At 41.7% G+C, this 23,786-nt stretch overlaps 1 protein-coding gene and 1 non-coding gene across 2 annotated transcripts; both read left to right on the top strand.

Annotated features, from left to right (window-relative positions):
- Nucleotides 1-1,741: 1,741 nt before the first annotated feature.
- LOC126014259 (zinc finger protein 717-like) lies at nucleotides 1,742-22,846 on the top strand. The gene is made up of 6 exons (XM_049777569.1): nucleotides 1,742-1,892; nucleotides 11,972-12,098; nucleotides 12,839-12,931; nucleotides 15,140-16,561; nucleotides 21,086-21,123; nucleotides 22,748-22,846. Exons 1-6 carry the CDS (start codon nucleotides 1,878-1,880, stop codon nucleotides 22,844-22,846), a joined length of 1,794 nt encoding a protein of 597 aa, XP_049633526.1. The 5' UTR covers nucleotides 1,742-1,877.
- On the top strand, nucleotides 9,143-9,275 carry LOC126014644 (small nucleolar RNA SNORA21). Its single transcript, XR_007497651.1, has one exon. It is a non-coding gene; the product is annotated as a small nucleolar RNA SNORA21 (small nucleolar RNA).
- Nucleotides 22,847-23,786: the final 940 nt, after the last annotated feature.

Raw genomic sequence — 23,786 nt, 5'->3', positions numbered from 1 at the left:
TATTTTTGCACTTAGGAAACCATTTGATACCTAAGTTCAGAAGATCTAATTGCAAGATTGTGCTGTAAATGGGATAATGGCACTGTCTTTCAGGGCCAGATCTCCTGTTAAGTTAGAGGCCAGGCCATGTGATGGGCAAAACAACTATTTGTTTCCTTATGGAAGAAAGATTAATTTTGCCCAGGTAAGATTAGGTGGCTCAAGAATGCCTTTGAGGGGATTGAGGGAAAGGCTCTTGTAGTTTAGGAGAAGGAAGAAAGAAACAGGGGTTGGAATATCTAAATCTCAGATTTAAGTGATGTAGGTATCCAGCCTCAGGCTGGTGGCCAGAGTCCAGAAAAAGCATATAAACTGGTAATAAAAACAGTGTTGTTCATAGAAAAGGCCTGCTTTGCCTTCCTTTCAAATTCCCCATTTCTCTAAAAACTATTCCTCCTGTCTAATTTACTTTGTGAATTCTCTCAAACCCCCAGTCTCCTTCCTTCCACCAGAAATCCCCAAATTTCGTCATGTTCCAATGGAGCGATTGAGCAGCAGGAGGCCATTAGCCTGTACAAGGCTGACCTTATTCGATCCCTGGTGTCCCATATGGTCCCCCAAGCCAGGAGCGATTTCCTGAGCTCATAGCCAGGAGTAATCCCTGAGCATCACCTGGTGTGGCCCCCCCCCAAAAAAAAAAAAAAAACAGTAAGACAAACGTCAGGGGGAAAGTAGTTTTCATCCTCTGCATTCTCTGTAGTGATTTCCCTTTGTTGAAACAACTCTAAAGAGCAAAACCCAGTGGATCTTTCAGTTGGCACAATTCTTGTTTCAATCTATGGATAATGCTCACTTGGAATAACTGATTCTGATTTGGGGAAGTTGTATCTTGATTGGATTCAGAATTTTTTGAGGAACATCATTTGTATACATTTAAAAAGTTAAATGTATTAAAGTTAAAGAGTTAGATTTTCTCACTTAATGAGAAAATCAAGGTAGAGAATCATTATTGAGACCATCAGAAATGTAATGTATATTATGTACATCTTATAATTAATGGGCAAAACAATATTTTGTGATATATGTCTGTCTGAAGTTTAGATCATTAAAAAACATGGTTATCATAAAGGAGAAACTGATATGGGGTGCCCCGAATAGGGATGTTGCTGACCCTTTTTGCTCCTTTTGTTTTGTGGCTACTCCTGACTTTGTGCTTTGGACCAGGCAGAGCCAGGGATTGTATGCAATCAGTCTGTTAAGTAATCTTTCCACCCTTGAGTAAGCATTTTTGGGAAAAAAAATTCAGTTTATTTTTGTTGTTGTTATTGTTTGTTTGTTGTTGGTTCAGTGGTATTGGTTTTGGTTTTGGGACTACATCTAACAATGTGCATGGGTTACTCCTCACTCTGCATTCAGGGATCACTCTTGGTAGTGCTCAGGGGACCCTATGAGATGTCAGGGATTGAACCTGGGATGACCACATGGAAGACAAGTACCTGGCTCCCAAATTTTCAATCCATTCTTATCCCTATTAAATTGGTAGGAAACGGTGTGTTTTCTTTTACTCAAGTATGAGCCATCAGGAGGTTCTACTGATGAACTGTTTGTGTTTAAATTTGAGGTCTTTCCTGTTATGGCTAGTGATGCTGGAAATGTAGCCCAGCACTTGTGCCTGGAAAGCATTGCTTTGCCACTGTGCTACAATACCAGACCTGCTCCTTGGCCTTGTAAAATGCTCTTGTCCCACACACTTTTCGTTTTTTTCCAGCTGATGTGTAGCGTGTAGGGTGTCCTGGACACATCTCTGAACACAGCACATCAGTCCTTTTGTGACTGCTTCATTCAACTTTCTCCCAGTTTCGCATCTAGAATCTTCTGGGTCTCCAACAGCAAAGACAATGAATACGTCTGTGGTGAGTAGCTTTATGAGGATTCATGATTGAAAATGGAAAAGTTAAGTGAAGTACCGGGGAAATAGATCAAATGAGCTTGTGCTAGCCTGTGAGATGTCTCACTTCGGTTCCCAGCATCTCTTGTGAGTAGCTCTGGTGGCCATCGGGCTCTGCTTGGTTTAAGCACCAAACCCTCAGGCCTGCTCTGCTGGGCTGAGTATTACTGGGTATGATTGCAGCCCCTTTAACATTACTGAGGATGGGACCTGTAGAATTAGCAGAAAGTAGTAGTTTTCCACTGGAGGGAAAGGTGCACAGAGTAATTGAGTCTACAATTTTTCACAATGACTTGGCCATTGTGGGCTTTCTGACGCAGTGGCCATTGGTGGACATGTGCTACCTGACACATCAAGGGCCAGAGTTCCTTTGGAATAGAGCCGTGCTTCATTCTCCTGGGACATAAAATCTCAGTAATTTAAAAACATGAAAGATTTTTTTTTTAGGTTCCCAACACATTGGAGCTTAAGTAGTAGTCATTTTTTCTACAGCTTTAATTTAGTAATGCTTGATGTGTGGGATGGGGAACACATCCAGAAGTGGTCAAGGGGCTGCTCTTGGTCAGGATTTATTCTTTTTTTTTTTTGTTTTGTTTTTTTTGTTTTTGGGTCACATCCAGCAGCGCTGAAGGCTCTGGCTCTATGCTCAGAAATCGCGCCTGGCAGGCTCGGGGGACCATATGGGATGCTGGGATTCGAACCACCGACCTTCTGCATGCAAGGCAAACGCCTTACCTTCATGCTATCTCTCCGGCCCCAGGATTTATTCTTTTTTTTCCCCCCAGGATTTATTCTTACAGTGCTTAAGGGACCATGTGTTTTAGTATCCACAATTTTGTCTTTTATGAAATATCACAGTCGTAAATATTATATTAGCATTTACACATTGACCACTTACTAATATGCACTTAGGTTTTCTTTCTTTATAGCTCATGTGTTTTCAGCACCCATTCTCTGGGTGCACCCATTTATTTATTTATTCATTCCCTAAAGGAAATTTTGTTTGCTTTCAAGTCTTGAATATGTTAACGATTCCATAAATATCCATCTGTTAATGTCCTATTGAAAGGTCCGGAAGTCCTAATTTAGTTACCCGGCGCAGAGAAATGAAGAGGCTTATGAGTTCCAGCAGATGCTTTGAAAAGTGCTTTAATACTGACCAGTCAAATGGCCAGGGTCAAAGTTCCCCCAGAATAGAAAGGGGACCAAAGACCTCGTGGGTTCCGCGTCACCCCCTTATATAGGATGGGAAGTGGGAGGGGAAGAAGAGTCCTTGAGGGCTGGACTTCCGCTACGATAACACCAATGATTCGTGAGGTAGGGGTAGAGGTGGGGCCGAGGCAGTGACGACTTCCTTAAGGGTGGAGCCAAGGTAGTGACAGCTTCCTTAAGGGGCAGGACACCCGCCAAGGTTGGTGGGGGGGGGGCTGATTTCCCTTTTCAATCCCCACTTCTTGTACTTGAGGCTTCTAATCCTAGAAGCCAATGTGATTTTCACTCTATAAAGACCATAAGGGACCATTCAGTAGCCCCTTATTTTGGCCAGCTACTCTTGATGGTGCTTGATTTTGTCCCACACATTTGAAATTAACTTTTGTGAGAGTTTGTTATTTTTGTTTAGCCCCGCTAGTTTTGCTAGCCCTGCTTTCCCAGTTACCAATTTACCTGCAACTTCTGAGCCCTACCAGTAGAGTGCTCAAACCTAGGAGTGCCTAAGAAATGTATGCTAGGCAGAGGGATGGGCTCTGTTTCTGGGATGATGTCAATGTTGGGGAGCACTAATGCTGGGATGTATAAGCCAAATTTTTACCACACATTTATACCCGTTCCGGAGGTAAATACCCTGGGCTAGAGGGAGCAGGCAGGACTTCTGAGCACTGAGTACCTCCTACCTGACCCAGGTTTACAGATTTGGTGCTGTTATGAATAGCAAACAGAAGATTCAAAGCTAAACGGGACTACCTTTTGACATAAGTACAGCTAGAAGAAGCAAAGGTTAGATTACCTAGTCAGACAGGGACAGCCAGAGGCCAATTTCCCCCCCACCCCCAAGAGGGAGGCAAAGGCTGAGGTTTTGCTTTACACACCCATTCTGGCCCCCCAAACACACACATGGGAAGTAGAGGACCGGAAGTAAGCAGTTCGAGCCCTTCCTTAGCAAGTGCCAGGGAGAGCATTTTCAGAGTCAGTGAGTGCATTAGGGCTGAAGTGTGCCCGCCGGACCCGTATCTTGAGAGGATCCTTAGTGTGCTCCACTTTTCAGGTTTTAGATGGAAGGCGTGAACCCAGGAAGCATGCAGTTCACCTTGACAGCAGTTCTTTCCACATAGGCTCTAGTGTTTGCGAGCGGTACCGTTTTACTAGGACCTGGTCTCTCGGCTTCTGGGGCTCATATGCCTGTTTGGGTCCCTTTCAGACTTAGCTTTGTAGGGGGCATCGATGGTGGCCGGCCGAGCTGCTAGGAGAGTGGAAGGGGGGAGAGAAAAACATTATAAGACTCAGAAAACATTTGCACTGGGCGGGGCACCATATGATTGCTGCTGAAGGAAGACTAGGACTTTTATTCTGGTCCTATGAGCCGACTGAGCTGGGCCTTCAGGGTTTTCTTCTTATAGGCTGTGAATTCCACAACGAAAATAAGGAGGTTTCTGCTTTCTTTTCTTCATTTCTGCAACTTAAACAGCTGTTGGGGTAGAGAGCCCTAAACTCCAGTTGCCTTTCCTGCACTGGGTCAGACAGAGATGAAGAAATTTTATTTTTATTAATGACTGTTTTACTTTTAACATTACCAAGAGAAGCATAATTTTTGCTACCTGCTCTAACCTCTGGGATAGATAGGCATAATGTTATTCTTAGTAGTTAACTTGGCTTATTAATTCCTGCGGCCTTTATTTTCTCCTTATTTTCCTTATAGCTTTTTCTGATGACCATTTTGCTTTAGAGATTTCATTACCCTAGAAGTTATTAGAGGGAACGTGGTCGAAGATCAATCTTCTGTAACTACTTCAGGCTGACAGGGGACTGCAGTTTCAATCTCTAGATAGGGTGAAATCTCATATTTCCCTAAAGGAGCAGTTAACTGGTTCACTTTTGCAGTTTTAACACCTGAAAAGGATTAGATTAATTATACAGGGGAATATTACTTAACCCACTCAGGCCTTGGAGCAGTAAATAGCACAACTTGAATGGCACAGCTGTTCTTATTGTCTGTAATGATAGCACAAATTAATCAACAGAAAACAAAGCATTATAGCATCATGAATAAACACAGTTTTGAGTTACTTCAGTTAGACTAACATTTGCATTTACAATTTATGATCTGGTTTAATACAACTAGTAAGAGCATTTTTACATAAGTTACTTCAAAGAAGTGGGTTTAAGTTAGGCCCACTAGAATTTTAATTAGCTACCAAAAATGGTTTTTCTCTCCACCTTTTCCTTGTACCTTACCAGGTATTTGAATAACTTGGCTTTTTCCTTTGCACATATACAGCACTGTTGGAGAAATCTCCATCTGGGGCACCCCCATTACTTACAGAACTTTTCTGAGGATAGGTTGTAGACACAGCAGGGTTTTTCATGTCAGTCACTCAGGTTTGGCTGATGAGATGGTCGGTTCAGCATGAGGATCTTCTGGCTGGGCATCTCACCCTCTGCAGGAATTTTTAGAGGTGATTTGTCTGTTCCACTCCTCTCCAGGTTTGGAAGAAACTGACCTCGAATTCTCTTTTGAGCTTGAGGGTGAGAGCAGGGCCCACAGGCTGTGATGATCTTCTAGGAAAATTTTCAATTTCCTCACTCAGGCCATTTATTCCAGTCTCTCGCCGGTCTTTTCAGCCAAATGCTTGAGGATGCCTGCTTGCCACACCACCTTAACTCCAATTATTCCTCTAAAAGAGGTTTTTGGGGTCCCCTCACTAATTTTTTTTATTTTCTGTTTGCATGGGGACTACTCCTCATGCAGAGAGAAAAGCCATCTGCTTGTATCTTGTGCAAAGCAACATGATGCCATGACATAAATGGTACTAAAAGGTTCTGGGAGAAGAGAAAAAGCAAGAATCTTTTTTTACAACAAAATATTTTATACATTTTTTAAAACCATGATCAATTTTATAAAACCTTCTGTGATACAAATATTAATGTTCTTGGTAACATATAATGAAAAATTGCAAAATAATATTTTAATTATGCTTAATTCTAAATATAGAAATTCACTTAGTTTTCTAAACAGAAAACACCAGCAATTTACGTTACACAAATTAATGTTGAAAACCAGAAAGAATGAATACTTACTACTTTTGGTAGAACATGCTTAAAAACACTTACACTTTTTTTTTTAACCTAGAGACATATTAATAATTATTTAGATTGATTATACAGATTTTTTTTATTACACATTATTAATTTTTACACCACTTTCCTTTTTACATGCAAGGCAAACGCCCTACCATTTGGCTCCTTCTCTTTTCCTTCCCTTTTTTTTTTTTTTTTTTTTTTTTAAGCTTCGCCACACATTCTTTTGCAGTGGTTCTGTTGCTAAAAAAAAACTCCACGTGCACCGAAAAACAAACAAACAAAAATAACAACAGTAATTTGCAACATCCTCTTATTATTTTTCTGCCTTCCAAACCATTAGCTAGATTTTTTTTTTGATATGTAAATGATCTACATTCCCCAGCCAGGTGAGGGTGAGGCTGGGAGGACAATGGTTTGCCCTGGGGCTTAGTGAATTCCTTCAGGCTGGAGTTTAAAAGCACTTATTTTTTTTTTTTTTCTTCAGCTAGAAAAAAAAGCGGCCAGTTGCTCTTTTTTGGCCTGAACACATGGCAGGATAATTGGGGATTGCAAAGTTCAGAAATTCTCCAGGGAAAATTTGTCCCTGATGGCCATTTGAGAAATCTGGGATTTGCAATCTCCAACACCCTCCGCCATGTTCCTAGCGTGGCCCTTGCACGCGCCCACTTCCTGGTTGGGTGGGGAGCGGGTTAGGCGGGTTTCGGGCGCCCTTTCGCAGCGCCACGGGCGGCGGGGGTCGCGCGTCCCGCTGGGCCTCCCGATCCTGGGCTGGGACGACTGACGGGCGAGGGAGACGCGGGCTCGGCCCCTTTCCCCAGGGGTCGGCCCGCGAGAGGGGGCGCGTCCCGTGGTTAGACCAAAGAAAAAAACATAGAACACACAGACAAAAACAAACAGACAAACAGTGGCGCCACACGGAAAACAACCCAAACGAATGCGTTCAAGTAATCTTTTCCCAAAGTTCTAGTGTCAGAGTAAGTGGGGTGGATTGAATTTGTCTCATCAAACTTGTAGAATCGCCAGGAAGGCGGACAGGCAAAGGAGGCAGTCAGAGGGGAGTCAAATGAACATCCAGAGACACAACTGTAAAATTCACAGATTCCTAGACAGACGGCTATGCTAATAACAACCAAGTTTTTGAGCTCCACAAATCACAGGCAGACAACCTCCTAGCAGCAGCGGGAACGTCTTCCCGCCGCTCTTACTGAACCCCTGGGGTACCACCAGGGTCGTGACCTAAGCAGCCAAAGTTCGTCAACCTCTTGCCCACCTGGTATACGCATCAGATGGGGAACCACACACACCTGGAAACGCATCAGGTGGAAGATTCCTTAGTCACCCGGGGGGACTCTGACCCCCCTCCGGGGGGACTCTAACCCCCCTATGAAACAAAGTCTGCTTCTACTCGGTTTCCACATCGAGCAAAGAGCTCATAACATTAGCCAAGCCACCACAAAGTCAGCTTTCCGCTGGTCACAGAATACAACATAATCTCAGACTAAGACAGACACGAAGCAAAGCGCGCGCTCTCACACACACACATACACATCAGAACTCACCAGACACCTGTTCATAACTCCATGCCGGGCGGAATGAGGACTCCTGGCTGGCTCGCCAAACTGAAAGGTCCGGAAGTCCTAATTTAGTTACCCGGCGCAGAGAAATGAAGAGGCTTATGAGTTCCAGCAGATGCTTTGAAAAGTGCTTTAATACTGACCAGTCAAATGGCCAGGGTCAAAGTTCCCCCAGAATAGAAAGGGGACCAAAGACCTCGTGGGTTCCGCGTCACCCCCTTATATAGGATGGGAAGTGGGAGGGGAAGAAGAGTCCTTGAGGGCTGGACTTCCGCTACGATAACACCAATGATTCGTGAGGTAGGGGTAGAGGTGGGGCCGAGGCAGTGACGACTTCCTTAAGGGTGGAGCCAAGGTAGTGACGACTTCCTTAAGGGGCAGGACACCCGCCAAGGTTGGTGGGGGGGGGGGGCTGATTTCCCTTTTCACTATGAGTGAAACATTTTGTCCTTTTTATAGATTTATTTTACTTATTAAGCCTTTACTTTCTCAGGTTAATCTTAGATTGTCACAAATGACAGGATAGCTTTCTTAACAGATTGATTACATTTCATTATGTATATGTGTATGCTTAATATTTCGGCATAAATTTTTGTGTGTGTTTGGACCACACTCCATTGTGTCCAGGGCTTGATGGAACCATATGGAGCTCCTGGAATTGACCTACCCACTGCACTATCTCTCCTGCCTCCATCATAATTGTATTGCTTAAGGTCAGAAGAAAAATGATAACAGATAGAAATCAGAGTATGTAATCAGTGAAAGGGGGACACTATTAGATGTATGAGTGAATATAAGGAGGGTAAAAATGTCAAAGTAAAAGTTATTAAAACGACTACATGGAAGCTAAGAGGAGAGAAACAAGTGTGCTGTTACAAGGATTTTCTTTTTTGTTTTTGGTTTTGGTTTTGGTTTTTGGGCCACACCCATGACGCTCAGGGGTTACTCCTGGCTATGCGCTCAGAAGTCGCTCCTGGCTTGGGGGACCATATGGGACACCGGGGGATCGAACCGCGGTCTATCCAAGGCTAGCGCAGGCAAGGCAGGTACCTTACCTCTAGCGCCACCGCCCAGCCTCTGTTACAAGGATTTTTGTTTTGTTTTGTTTTGTTTTTGGGTCACACCTAGCAGCACTCAGGGGTTACTCCTGAGTCTATGCTCAGAAATCACTCCTGGCAGGCTCGGGACCATATGGGATGCCGGAATTTGAACCACTGTCCTTCTGCATGCAAGGCAAATGCCTTACCTCCATGCCATCTCTCTGGTCCCTGTTACAAGGATTTTTATCTTGTACGAGCAGTGGCATGCTGTTTTCAGGTAAACTCATTTTAAACAATGACTGGGCACCCTTTTAAAAGCACTCAGTGGTCCTTCCACTATGGAACCCCTGAGCCACCAATCAAAGGCAAAGTGAAGACATTGTTTTTGGGTGAAGCAGCAGCGTGTTGTGTTTAGCTCCAATCGATGCTATCATGGGGGATTGAAAATTTAGTACTGGGGTTCAGACACTTGAATGTGGTGGTTGCAGGATCCCACAGTTAGTACTACAAACATTTACTGCAGGTACACCCATTTCAGTCATGCTAGCACAAGTGCTGGCTGTTGTGCACCTCTCATTTTGCTCATGTGCATTTGGGGTATATAAAAATCGCTATGGTGCCCAAATGGCAGTGTCCTTGGGAACATATTAGTGCACATGGGGCACTACAGGGCTCAGACCCATGGCCTCATGCCCTCAAAGCAGGTGCTTTACCACTGAGCCATGCCTGTTTCCTAGAAAGATGCTTCTTCTTAAGAAATTCCCTGTATGCTTGAGAAGAGTACAGTCATTTTCTAGAACATGGACATTTCTGCAGAGATCTCTGAAGGCCATTTATTGTGTGTCCTTGTCTGATAGTTAATTTTTGACTTTATGACATCTGCCTAGGGGCAAGGGAGATAGTACAGCAGGAAGGGTGTTTGTCTTGCCCACAGCTGACCTAGGTTCAATCTCCAGCATCCCGTATGATCCCCCCAGGCACCTCCAGGAGTGATCCAGCAAAAAGTCAGCTCTGAGCATTGCCAGGTGTGACCCATGAATAAATAAACAAAATATAAAGTGATCCTGCCCAAAGAATTAGCCTAGGGTGACATAAAACACCATAGTCTGCATGGATTAAGGAAAAAAGTTTTACAATTCAGAGATAAATCAGGCTGTAGCCTACTTAAATTATTTCCATCTCCAGTTGGATCAGAAACCATATACCTCCCCAATGATTTAAAATTACCCCCTGAAACCTGTTTCTTAGGTCATTTATAAGTTTGGTCAGAGCCTTATAGTTGGTACACATATATAATAGAGATAAAGGTATAATGTCCAAGACATGTGTCACTCAGTCATCCCCCCAATTTCAGTTCATAGTACCAGTGTCAGGCTGTCATGTAGATAGCTTTACTATATATATTCGCGTATAAGCCAAGTTTTTTCTGCACAAAATTTGTGTGCGCCAAATCAAATGCACGTAGTTTCCAGTCGTCTTCTGCCATCTACTGGAGGGGGCGATGCTTCAATTTAGTGCACAAGTCGTGGCTAAGCTGAAGAGGTAGGCAGCTGAACTGAACTGGATGCCACTGAACTATTTAACCCACAATATTCTGTGCTTTGTATGTGATTGACAGCAGTGATGATAACATCTGCAAACTCAGTGATGATGACAATGTCTATGCTGATACCCTCACGTCAGATACAGCTGAAGCTCTGTTTGGACATACAGATGATGATGAGGAGGAATCCAGTTTTGAAGGATTTTAACCTTTGGATTTAGCTGGATTACCTGTTAAACCATGGTTTTCTGTACTTTATTTAAAGTTTTAAAATTATTATTGCTAGTTTACAGTTTTTCTTCAGCAATATTGAAAAACATTTAACCTACTGATTCCTCAATTATTGTAATTGTTTTGGGTATATATTTTTATTTTTGAAATTTACCAGTAGCTGCTGCATTTTCCACCTTGGCTTATACTTGAGTCACTAAGTTTTCCCAGTTCTTAGAATAAAATTAGGGGGGTCAGCTTATACTCGGATTGACTTATACTAAAGTATATATGGTACCCATTCTAACAAAAAAGCATGCCAAATTCTTTTTTTCCTTTTTCTTTTCCTGTTTTATGATTATTTTATTATTCTTTGCTCCTATTGCTTTATTACCTCAATGTTGTTGCCATCCACCCCTTTGCATTATGTCTCTTCTTAAGTCAGTTCTCCCTGGCTGCTAAACGTATAGATCCAGTTGAACAGAGTGCCATTGGGAGTATTTACACTCTGTGGTTTAGGAAGTCAGTTGTGTCACTCTATTGTGAACAGAAGCAATCTTTTAGGTAACCAGAGGGAAATATGTTTGTGGAATAGTTACAAGCTATACATTACTAAAAATAAGTAGTTCTCATCAAAGATTTTAAATGCTAGTATTAAGTCTTACAGATATGTTGACACATATCTTTGTCTTCACTCTTTGTCACCAGAGAACTCACTTGCTAGTGTCTGCCTGCAGCTTTATTAACAAAGTGTCAGCTGTTACTTACACTCTTGTGTGTTGGTTTCTGTTTTGCCTTAGTTCATGAGACTGCATTATTGTCCTGAGTCAAACATTTTTAAGTCTTTGGGGAAGCACACCTTGTAGATCAGTTGTTCGATGCCTCCCACAGCCAGTGTGTGTAGCAGCTCACCTAGCACTGTTTTTCTATTCAGATCTCAGCACTATTTTGTGCTTTATGAAAAAGCATGTGAAAAAGGCATACTGTTTTCCTCTTTGGGTCATACCTGGCTGTACTCAAGGCTTCTAGCTCTGTACTGAGGGATCACTCATGGTGGGCTGCCAGGGACTAAGCCCAAGTTAAGTATATGCAAGGCAAGTGCCTTACCTGCAATACCACCTTTTGGCCCCACGTGAAGCAGAATTTTACTCATCCTTTTATTCGTAACAACAAAGGCAAATTCTGATTTAAAGGAGAAGTGTTTTATTCCTTGTACTTTTTAGGAACTGTTAAAAACAGATAGAATATTTCTGTTGCAGTGTCTTTTATGTATAGTATGGAATATGAATTTTGGTCTGTCCTATAAAAGAAAAAAGCTACCAGCTTTCCTATTCTTTAAACTTAAATAGGCACTTTACACTAAAGATATGTGTCATTTCAGGCAATGGTGCATTTTGAAGATGTGGCTGTAAACTTCAGCTTGGAAGAGTGGAAGAATCTAAATAATACCCAGAGGACTCTTTACCGGCATGTGATGTTGGAAACTTACAGTCACCTAGAGTCAGTGTGTGAGTGAAACACTGGGCTACTTCCTTGGACAAAGGATGTTTTTCTCACTAATAAATATCGTCTAACCAGGGAGATAGCTCAGAATGTGGTACAGACCTGGAGTGCATAGAACCCAAATTTCCTCTCTAGCACTGCCTGGCCCTGCCTAGCACCACTGGATGGTCCTTGGTGGACCCCATGTACAGTGATGATGGCCCTAGTACTACTGTGCCAGATCATCCCTGAATCATCAGTCCTAAGCCTTGAATTATCTACCCTGTACAACTAGGCAAACATTGCCAGGAGTGACCCCTGCTGTCCCCTCAGTTACTTCTTAAGAGCCCCTTACACCAGCCCCCCAAAATAAGTAAATACACAGCTTAAGATATTAAATACTCTGGGGCCGGGCGGTGGCGCTAAAGGTAAGGTGCCTGCCTTGCCTGTGCTAGCCTTGGATGGACTGCAGTTCAATCCCCCAGTGTCCCATATGGTCCCCCAAGCCAGGAGCAACTTCTGAGCACATAGCCAGGAGTAACCCCTGAGCGTTACAGGGTGTGGCCCAAAAACCAAAAAAAAAAAAAAAAAGATATTAAATACTCTTCAGTTGCAGCATATTTTGTTTTTATATTTCCTTTTTTGTGAATTCTTTTAAAGAAATTTGCTTTTGAAACAAGGTTTTAAGATTTGGGGGCAGAAAAAAGGAGCAATGCTGGTGTCATTTGAGCAGCTGACAGAATGCCTGTGTTCTCAATGTTCACAGGGTGTGCAGTGAGCAAACCAAACCTGATCATCAGTCTGGAACAAGGAGCAGAGCCTTGCACTGTAAAGGAATCCACAGACCATATCTCCCCAGGTCAGTGAGTGCAGCTGGGCCGGGGTGCAAATGGGCAGGACTTGGTTGTGCTGAGCTATTTCTCACCTGTCATTTTCCCAGATCCAGATCTATGGCAAATAGTCTGCAGTCATGTGTCATTTAGTTTCTATATGCTTCTATATGACTTTTTTTTTTTTTTTTTTTTTTTTTTTTGGTTTTTGGGCCACACCCAGCAGTGCTCAGGGGTTACTCCTGGCTAGCTGCTCAGAAATAGCTCCTGGCAGGCACGGGGGACCATATGGGACACCGGGATTCGAACCAACCACCTTTGGTCCTGGATCGGCTGCTTGCAAGGCGAACACCGCTGTGCTATCTTCTCTGGGCCCTCTATATGACTTCTTAATGACTAGATTTTATTAGACTGACCCCAAATACAAGCCCTATTTGCCTCCACTTAGAAATTTGTCTTGATGCATATATTATCAGTTGCTCTCCTTTCCTTCACTCTCATGAAGTTTTATTTTAGGCAGTTTTAATGAATTTTCTTATTGACTTTATTTTTAAAAAAATAATTACATTTTTTGGGAAAATTTGAAAGGTAATTTTATAATTTAGGCAACATGGTTATAGTTGTTAATGTTGTGGTATTGATACACAGTTACTACGCCCATCACCCCACAGTGCCCGTATCTTCTGGGCTAATCTATCACTTGATAATTTTGGAAAATGTTAACTTTTACTGAAGTATCTCTGTAACATTGTCCACAAAGTTTGAATCAGAGAACTTTAATGTATCTGCCAATGTGGTAAACAAGGGGTACGAGAGGTTGGTTGGGTATAGAGTATGACAGTATGGGAGCATTGGTGATGGGAGTTGACACTGCTAGTGGGATTGGTGTTGAAATATTATATGCCTAAAACTCAGCTATCAATAACTTTGTAAGCCTCAGTTCTTTAATTAAAACATTAAAATTAAATAAAAATTAAGAAAAATAATTTTTTGTCATTAGTAAAAAAAGAAAAATGATATTGGCTCAAAATGCTCTTTTAATGTTACTCATATTGTTTAGAGAAAATATTTTAACAATATACATGTTAAGTAATTTAATAATAAGAGCCACAAAGAATATTTATGCAAGAGAGAAAAGAGGCAGCATTGGTAGAGCCTAAGTTTAAGAGGGAGTATTTCTCACATTGACATATAATTTATATATTTACATGCAATGTGAATTGGAGGTGATGCAATGTGAATTGCATCACTTTAGATGCAAATAGGTTCAGGAACAAGCAGACCATCACAGTGGAAATCATGGACCTGAGGAGAACACAGTATATTATTTTGCTTATAAAGAGAAGTGTCATATGGAACATTTTAAGTGAAATGTAAAAATGTCTCAAAATCAAGGAACCAGAGGGACTCAGGTTTTGAGAGTAGAGTTTTACATCTTCAGCCTCGTACCAATAATCTAATGGTGAAAGTGTTGTTAAAGAGTGAACATTTCCTTTTATTGAAATACATAATTTTCATTTTGTAATAAGTTAAAGTCATTGTATTGTTAATCATTCATTTCTTCATTAGCAGTCTTCAAAATATTTCTTACTTTCAGAGTGACTTGTAGATGTAACACTTTTAAAACCACTATATAGATCAGCAAGGAAAGTATGCAGAAAATGATGAACCAGGTTTTCTCCTATCTTTATTGTTCTGAAAAGCAAATGATATAAATTCAGTTATAAATATAGAGGAAGCTAGCATTTAACTATAGCTTCTAGGAAGAAGTAGAAAGCAGACATTGATAGATCTAAAATCCTAGTCACTTTACATTATTTCAGCCTCCATATTTTGTTCTAGAAATCGCATGATGGTCGAATAATAGTAACTGGGCTAAACAAAATGCTCCTAGTTATTACAAGAAAAGTGTATCAGGGAAAAAAATATATGAAAACAGTAAGTAAAAACCTCTGTTCTGAAATTTGCAACCAGAAAATAGGTGACTTTGAGCAAATGCTTTCTCATAAAACAAAAAAGAAAAAACAAAGGAAAGGCATGATTTGACTATCCCTAAAGTAAGTTGTTTTTATTCATTGGGGAGAAAGATAACATGTCTTATAATACCAGTAACCATCATTGAATTTTTTTAATATCCCATGCTGTTCGTATTCAAGATTTTTTACATTCTATAATGAAACTTCAAAAGACATGCTTAGATATGTCTCATAAACATAGCTGTTTGTATCTCACTTTAGATATCCAGGCTGTTCATGGATTAATTGAGAACAATGAGAAGATGTGCAGCAAAGGTTTTTTGCAACATAAATTCATTAATGGAAAAATATCAATTAAGGAGAGTAATGACTTAGCAGAAACATTTGGATTGTGCTCAGTTCCTATTTCCAAAGCAACTGGAAACACTGGAAACTACTCAGGAACAATGAAACCTGAAACATATGATGCTTCTGAGAACATTTGTCTGCCCATCAAATGTGATGAGATTCATGCTTTAGAGAAACCTGAGAGATTTAATAATATTGATACATCCCTCAAATCTGATGAACAACATTCTAAAAGTGATCAAAATGATAATAATGATAGCAAGAAAGTAAGTCTCACTCACCTTCAGAAAAATTGGTTCAGAGAAAAAATGTCTGAATCTAGTGTATGTGGTAAAACTTTGGATAAAATATTTAGTATTGTATATGAAAATGAAAAATGTAGATTTGAAAAAATACACCTGAGAGAGCAATACTATAAATACCAGGAAACCTACCTGCATTCAGTCCTCAAAAAACAGGAGAAAACACAGATAGAAGAGAAACTGTATGAATGTAAAGAATGTGAGAAAGCTTTCTACAGGGAGTCAGCCCTGACCTTACATCAGAGAATTCACAAAGCAGAGAAAATTTATGAATGTAAAGAATGTTCAGAATCATTCTCCTGGAAGTCAGCCCTCACTATACATCAAAGAATTCACACCGAAGAGAAACCTTCTAACTGTAGAGGATGCTTCTCTTCAGACTCAGTCCTTACCATACGTCAAGGAATTCACGCTGAAGAGAAACTTTATGAATGTAAAGAATGTGGGACTTCTTTTTGCAAGAAATCAGTCCTCGCTGTCCATCAAAGAGTTCACAATGAAGAGAAAAACTATGAATGCCAAGAGTGTTCAAAAACATTCTCCTGGAAGTCAGCCCTCACCGTACATCAGAGAATTCACACACTGGAAAAACCGTATGAATGTCAAGAATGTTCACGTACTTTCTCTGTAAAGTCAGCCCTTCTACATAAGCCGGTCCAGACAAGAGAGAAACTTTATGAATGTAAGGAATGTAGAAAAACTTTATATAGGAAGCTCTACCTCAATCTACATCAAAGAATTCACACAGGAGAGAAACCTTATGGATGTAGTGAATGTTCAAAAACTTTCTCCTGGAAGTCAGCCCTCACAGTACATCAGAGAAGTCACACAGCAGAGAAAACGTACGAATGTAAAGAATGTTCAGAATCATTCTCCTGGAAAGCAGCTCTCACTGTACATCAAAGAATTCACACTGGAGAGGAACCTTATAAATGCAAAGGATGTTTCTCCTCGGACTCGATCCTCACTGAACATCAAAGAATTCACAAAAGAGAAAAACTTTATGAATGTAAAGAATGTGGAACTACTTTCTGTAAGAAATCACTACTCACTGTACATCAAAGAATTCATGCAGGAGAGAAAAATTATGGATGTCAAGAATGTTCAAAAACATTCTCCTGGAAGTCAGCCCTCACTGTACATCAAAGAAATCACATAACAGAGAAACCTTATGAATATAAAAAATGTAGAAAAACTTTTCCACAAAAATTAGATCTTACTGTTCATCACAGCTCACACAGGAGAGAATCCCTATATATATGAAGTGTGCAGGAAAACTTTCCACAAGTACATTAGAAATTTCACACAAGAGAAAAAACACAGAAATCAGGGGAGTCATATCATACTTCTCAGAATTCAGAGTAGAGTCTGATTTATATCATAAATCTTTCAGAAGATTTATGCCAGAGAGCTCAGACAAGAAAAAATTTTAAGAATATAGGAAAATCTTGTACAGTAATCTTATATAGTTAGTTCACTTATCATATAGTCCTCTTATATAGTTCACAAAAAATAGAAATTATTAGTGTAAAAAAATAAGGGGAAAATCTTTTACCAAAATTTTTTATAGAAAGAAACCTTATGAATGTAAATAACATAGGATTGGTTCTTATTTTTGCTTTTTGGGGGGTAGGTAGGGTGGGAGGTTACCAAACCTGATTGCTCAAATACAGTGGTTACTATTCAGGGGCTGTATCTGTTGGGGTCTGGTGATCAACAGTAGTGGTAGGGATTGAACCTGACCTGCTACATGCAGAGCAAGTGCTTTTACCTGCTGTACTACAAGTATTCAATGTGTACCTGTTCATATGAGAACAGATCCATGGCACAAACCTACGGAGATGAAAAATCATTGTGAATGAGCCTTGGATGAGAAGCTTATTCTGACCTGACACTTATTCTTCAGTGCCATTACTATACTTCTTTTGGTACTGTTTTTCTGCAGTAAATTATAACTGCCTAAGCATTTTTGTTTTGAGTCCTCTGTATAAATTGATCTCTTTTTTTTTTTTTTTGATTTTTCGGGCCACACCCGTTTGATGCTCAGGGGTTGCTCCTGGCTAAGCACTCTGAAATTGCCCCTAGTTTGGGACGGGGGATCGCACCGCGGTCCTTCCTTGGCTAGTGCTTGCAAGGCAGACACCTTACCTCTAGCGCCACCTTCCCGGCCCCAAATTGATCTCTTAATACTGACTTTGAAAAGCAAATCTATTGATTTAGCAGACAAAACTTATCTGTTGATTTCCTTATAAATTATGTATCTCCTATTTTATAGACTAGCAGTTTAGTATCTTTTTTGGTAGAACAAGATAGTTATTTTGGTTTTGGTTTTATTTAGTGGGTTTGTTTTACTTTAGTGGCTACATCTGACAGGATTCAGGAGTTACTCTGGTTCTGCACTCAGGAATTGCTCCTGGCAGTAATTTGGGGGAATATGGTATGCATGGGGTTGAACCCAGGTCGGCCCTGTGCAGGTCAACTACAAAGTAAGGTAGTTTAAATGAAAGAAATTTGGTTATGAAGATGTGAGAGGAGAGAAAGAAGGAAATATTTACAAGGGAGAACCATTTTCTCCAGGATGGAAATGAGCAAGCAAAGAGACAAGCAAACAAGATAGGTGTTCAAGAGAGAACACCAGTTTGAAGAGCAAGCTTAATAACAAGTATGCCTGTTGCTGGAACTATAGCACAGCCATAGGATGTTGGCCTTGCATAAGGCTGACGATGTTACTATCTAAGGTTAATTTTGGTCAAAGACCTGTGCTTGTTCATTTACACTCATTGTCCCTTCATAAGTGCCCCTGGCACCTGAAAACTGTTGTCTCAGAAATTATGAAGTTTCTGTTTGTCTTTGTCATGGCTCCTTCACTTTCTTTTTTTTTTTTTTTTTGGTCACACCCAGCAGCGCTCAGAAGTTACTCCTGGCTCTACACTCAGAAATCGCTCCTGGCAGGCTTGAGGGACCTGGGATGCCGGGATTCGAACAACCATCCTGCAAATACCCTACCTCCATGCTATCTCTCCGGCCCCCTGCTCCTTCACATTCTTACCTCTACTCCTTGCCATCTCATTCCAGGACTTGGCTTCCCTTAGACAAGCCTCTGCTTGCTATGGGCTTGGGTCAGAACAGTATTTCCAGATTCTTTCCTTCAGAGTACACAAAAATGAAGGTAGAAGTGGGAAGGGGACAAAAGAAACTAAAGATATGAAGAGCAAGAATGGGCTGCCCAGAAAAGATACCTGTCAGGGACCCAGCTAAGGGGCATGTTCAATTCAGCCTCTTCTGCGGGAACAGCTCACTGGGGGTGGGGGAGGGGGCAGGGCCCTCAAATCCTGGTCTTTTTAGACTTTCCTGTTTTCAAATGCCTGAGAATGGGGGCACTAGTGTGGACAATTCCCTGGGCCCAGTGCCAATCTACTGCTCTGTGTCTCCATCGGTTGCTGCTTCTTGACTGGAGGAAGTTACTCTGTGGGAAGGTAGGAACCAGGTACCAGATAGTGCTTTAATTCAGCTTTACTTCCACTGACTCCCACAGCAGAAAGGGACAGATGGACAGGTGAAGCAGCAAAGGGTCAGTGTCTAGGACTCTAGGCTAAGCTTCAGGTGCCCATCTGCTATTCTGGTCCCAGCAGTTGAAAAAATTCCCATCCAGGTTGCCTTGCTTCCTTTGCGTGTGCCTGAGACAACTTCCTGTTTCAGGCCAGTCTCAGGTCACCCAACCACACTCCAGCACCAAAGCTTCCAGGAACTTCCCATCCCAGATACCTGGTATTTGTGCTGGAGCATCAAATGCACTTTGATATCTATCGTTATCAGAAAATTGTAATTCTTTTGGGAGAGTATTTTCTGCAGGAACCTTGCAAACAAACCATGACTAATTCTCTGGAGAATCGATGGTCAGCTCAGCACTATTATCTCTTGCCTCAATGAACACTTCCATTCATTCAATCTGCTGTTTGCTTGTCTGAGGCCTTGGATTCTTGGTAGCAGACATTGGATTGCTTGGCTCTTTATTCATCCTGAAGACAACTTCATAGGTTTCCAGAAATAATATCTCGTCCTAAGCTTATCAAGGCTTCTCTGCCCTGCACCCCTGGTAATACACCCACTTAGAGTTTTTCTATTTCCTACTCAGCAATTGGCTTTCCCTGCCTGTTCCCTTTCTCTGTCTTGGAGTTCAGGATAGAAGCTTGCTTACAGCTAAAGGCATCTTCAAGGATGAAACACCACTTATCCAGTAAGTGAAAGCAAAGATTACATCAAATTAGGCTTCTGCACTTCAAAGGAAATGGTGATTAGGATACAAAGACTACCATTGAATAGAAGAAATTTTTCACCCGAAACTTACCTGCCAAGGAATTAATATCTAAGATATACAAGGCTCTTGTAGAGTATACCAAGAAAAAATCCTAACCCCATCCTGAAATGGAGAGAAGAAGTGAACAGAAATGTCCTCAAAGAAGAAATACAGATGACCAAAAGAAAAAAATGGTGCACATTCTGAATCATCAGGAAGATGCCAAAAAACAAGATGTTTGCACCAGGCCAGCTCCATAGGTACACTATTTTTCTCAAATGTAAACCAAGCTGTGAGAAATCATGGGTACATCAACCATATGTCAGAAAGCTGGGCACCTCTGAAGGATAGGACAAACCCAGCCTCTTTCTGCCAAAACCACACCTGCTGTGGCCATCACCCAGAATCACCACTTTGCCTGTGGCCCTGCCTCACTGCTCCTCTAAAGTTCTCTTTTGGGACACCAATCTGACCAAACTTAAGGTAAACTGGTATTTGGGCTGATAACCAGGGCTTTTATGGAGCAAATGTGGACACTCTTTAACCCACCCCCTGTCGTCTAGTACGCTAGGCAGCTGAGAACATGCCCTTCAAAAGCCATAGTATCAGTAATAGTTTTTTGAATTCCAGGGCAACTTCATTTTTGTTTGATGTTGTCATCCCTATAAAAACACAACAATTTAACAGAATGGACAGCTAACAAGAGCTTATTGAACTTTTTCCATTATATTAATGACTTCATTGGAGAAACTTGTTTTTTTCTTCACAAATTAGCTTGCCCCTGCATTTTATTCTTTTTAAATTCTCTCTCTCTCTCTCTCTCTCTCTCTCTCTCTCTCTCTCTCTCTCTCTCTCTCTCTCTCTCTCTCTCTCTCTCTCCTCTCTCTCCTCTCTCTCCTCTCTCTCCTCTCTCTCAGTATCAAGTTGCCAACCCATGGTTGGGAATTAAACCAACTATGATTGCAGGCTGATAAACATTGAAATATGTAGCCTACTCTCCGTGACCTGGCTTGCCAAAACTAACCATCAGTGTTTGAAATTGTCTTGATATGTTCTGACCCACATTTTCATATGCCATTCCATCTTTAGTTTGGACTGGTGAGGTGAGGTATGATCTCTGGCACCCCAGCTGCTGGGAGAGCTTCCCACAGTCCTGGTATCAAATAGCATGTGAATATCAGGCTTGCTGTTGTGGAATGGAATTTAGATCAATGTTCATTATTGAGCATTGACAGTGTTTCAATGTTCTCTCATCTTCAGATTCCAGGGTGGGGGTCAGTGGTGTCACCAGCACCAGGGTACCGCCTGAAGTCTCCACTTAATCTGAGCTCAGATGGTATGTTCAGCCGGCAGTTCTGAGGTGATAGTGACAGGTATAAAACTCACTGGCAGTCAGGCTTCAGGAGATATCAGCTTTATTCAGTGGATAAGACTGAAGCCAAAAGCCCCAGAATCAGCCCCAGAAAAACCCCTACCCTTCCACAGACCCTTGCTTTTATACACAAGAATCTGGTACCACCCTAGGGTGGGAGTAGAATACCAAGTAAGAAATAATCCAATATACAAGAATTAAGTGTTGAAAAGATAAAGTGATATTCATGATACCCTTTCAGTAACAGTATTACAAACTACAGTGTCTAAATGGCGAAAAAGAAAGAGAGAAAAGAAGTGTCTGCTCTAGAGGCAGGCAACAGGGTTGGTGGGAGGGAAACTGGGGGCATTGGTGAGGGGAAATATTTACTGGGGAAGGGCGTTGAACATTTTATGACAAACTCAGTCATGAAAACTTTGTAACTAAGAAAAAAAATCAACTGTATTATGAACAATCTTGTAATCATGGTGTTTAAATAAAGTAATTAAATCTTAAATAAAAGAAACTTTTTGTAATGGTGTTTAAATAAAGTAATTAAATTTTAAATAAAAGAAGCTTTTTAAGCCTGCTGAGTTTCCTGCTCCCAGAAAATGCAAACCCTCAAGTCATGTTCTTCCTGGAAGGGGCCTGGCTGGATATTCCCTTCTTTTTAATGAGACTTGTTCTAACCTTTTCTAGAAGTTTCTATAACATGAGCACCTCCCCTGGGATTATCATTCTATTTGGTCATGGTGGGCATAGTCAAATGCATACACAGAGCCAGATCAAGTAGAAGTCCATGGGTAATGTGCAAAATCAAGTTCAGTTCCCATACCACATGACTGCCAGCCCCCACTAAAGCCATTGATTTTTGTAAAGTGCACATGTATTCATGACTTAGTTTCCAAGGGTTTTAATCTGTTTCACATCTTGGGACCTAATGATACAAAAAAACATTCAGGAGATAGAGGTGGAAGAATGAAGTGGGTGAGTAGTATATGGTTGGCTTGACACTTAAATAAAGCAATATATAGCCCAATGAGTTAAGGGACCACTGTTCTGTGGGGGGAAGTGAATTGTGGACCAACACCAATTTCTTTCATTGGACTCCATGAAATCAAAGCATGGGGCAGAAACCCAAGGGGAAGCTTTCATTGTGCATCTCACCTTCCTCCAGAGAGCGAAAGATCATCCTCAGGATCCTTCGGAACAAATGAGAGCACATTAGGCAGGACGTTTGTGCAGGTCACAGTACTGTTTACTGTCACACACTGTCACCACGGCGTTTGTGTCAGAGAGTAGCTGGAAACGTGCAGTGGGCAGGCTTTGGGATTTGGTTCAATCTCAACATTAGTGCAAGGCCAGCACTGAGTTCAGATGGGTGGGCACCCCACTTGAACTATCAGGAGGACCCCAGAAAGGAAGACAGAGGGCTGTGGGAGCCTGCTGGGAATCCTGGGAGAAGCACGTGGCTTCCTCTAACAGTGCAGGTTGATAGAAGCCAGGGTCCCCCAGAGTCTGTCACTCTGGAAACCCCTTTCTATTCTATGACCTCATTTGCTTGTTCACAGGATTCCATAGACTTCACCCCACATCTTTTAATTTCCTCAATGTCCCAGGTCCACATGCATTTAGGAAGCCTGAAGCAGAAGATGAGAGGTTCCCCATGATAAAAAGAGAACCTAGGACTCCCCTAATAAGCATCCATTTTCTTTTTTTGGTTTTTGGGCCACACTCGGTGACACTCAGGAGTTACCCCTAGTTACATGCTCAGAAATCGCCCCTGGCTTGGGGGACCATATGGGACGCCAGGAATAGAGCCGTGGTCCGTCCTGGATCAGCTCTACCATTACGCTATTGCTCCGGTCCAAGCATTTATTTTCTTATGTTGAGGTGGGAAACTCCAATGTTAGGCCTTCAGGTGGGGCCACATGCAGGCAGGGCAGGCAGCTTTGTACTGCATTGCTGACCCTGGACTTCTGGAATGGGCCGTTCAAGAGGCGGTCAAGCTGCTTGGTGGGCTGGGCAGGAGTGTTGCCCTTAGTTCTTGGCCATACTCTAGGGTCTACCCAAGTTGATACATTAATCATCTCTGCAGCTCCCTGCATACTGTACTTTGTGTCCTGCTCATGGGTTATGTACATGCCCATTTCTGCCCGTCTTCAAACTGCAGGGGAGTGGAAAGGGCTAAACCATTCTTAAGTTTAAAATATTGGATGTAGGGGCCGGAGAGATAGCATGGAGGTAAGGCATTTGCCTTTCATGCAGAAGGTCACCGGTTTGAATCCCGGCGTCCCATATGATCCCCCGTGCCTGCCAGGAGCAATTTCTGAGCATGGAGCCAGGAATAACCCCTGAGCACTGCCGAGTGTGACCCAAAAACCACACACACAAAAAAAATATTGGATGTAGAGCCATATTATCCACTGCTATAGTAAAGCAGATAAGGGTACTTAATCTTGTACACTGGTGCTCAGGTTTGATTCCTGGCACCCATATGGCCCCTGAGTAAAGCCAGGGATGATCCCTGAGCATAGAGCCAGGAAGAAGCCCTGAGCACAGACAGGTATGTTCCCTATATCCCCCCAAATTAATACAAAGTTAAAAAAT

Source organism: Suncus etruscus, chromosome 7, assembly GCF_024139225.1.
Source record: "Suncus etruscus isolate mSunEtr1 chromosome 7, mSunEtr1.pri.cur, whole genome shotgun sequence".
NCBI lineage: Eukaryota > Metazoa > Chordata > Mammalia > Eulipotyphla > Soricidae > Suncus > Suncus etruscus.
Note: the sequence above shows the minus strand (reverse complement) of the source record. Positions and strands in the feature narration are given on the sequence as shown.

Coding starts and splice junctions, on each gene's coding strand:
- LOC126014259 (XM_049777569.1), top strand. Junction 12,099..12,838: donor CAGTCACCTAGAGTCAGTGT/GTGAGTGAAACA, acceptor CAATGTTCACAG/GGTGTGCAGTGAGCAAACCA. Junction 21,124..22,747: donor GTGGTGTCACCAGCACCAGG/GTACCGCCTGAA, acceptor GCTTGTTCACAG/GATTCCATAGACTTCACCCC.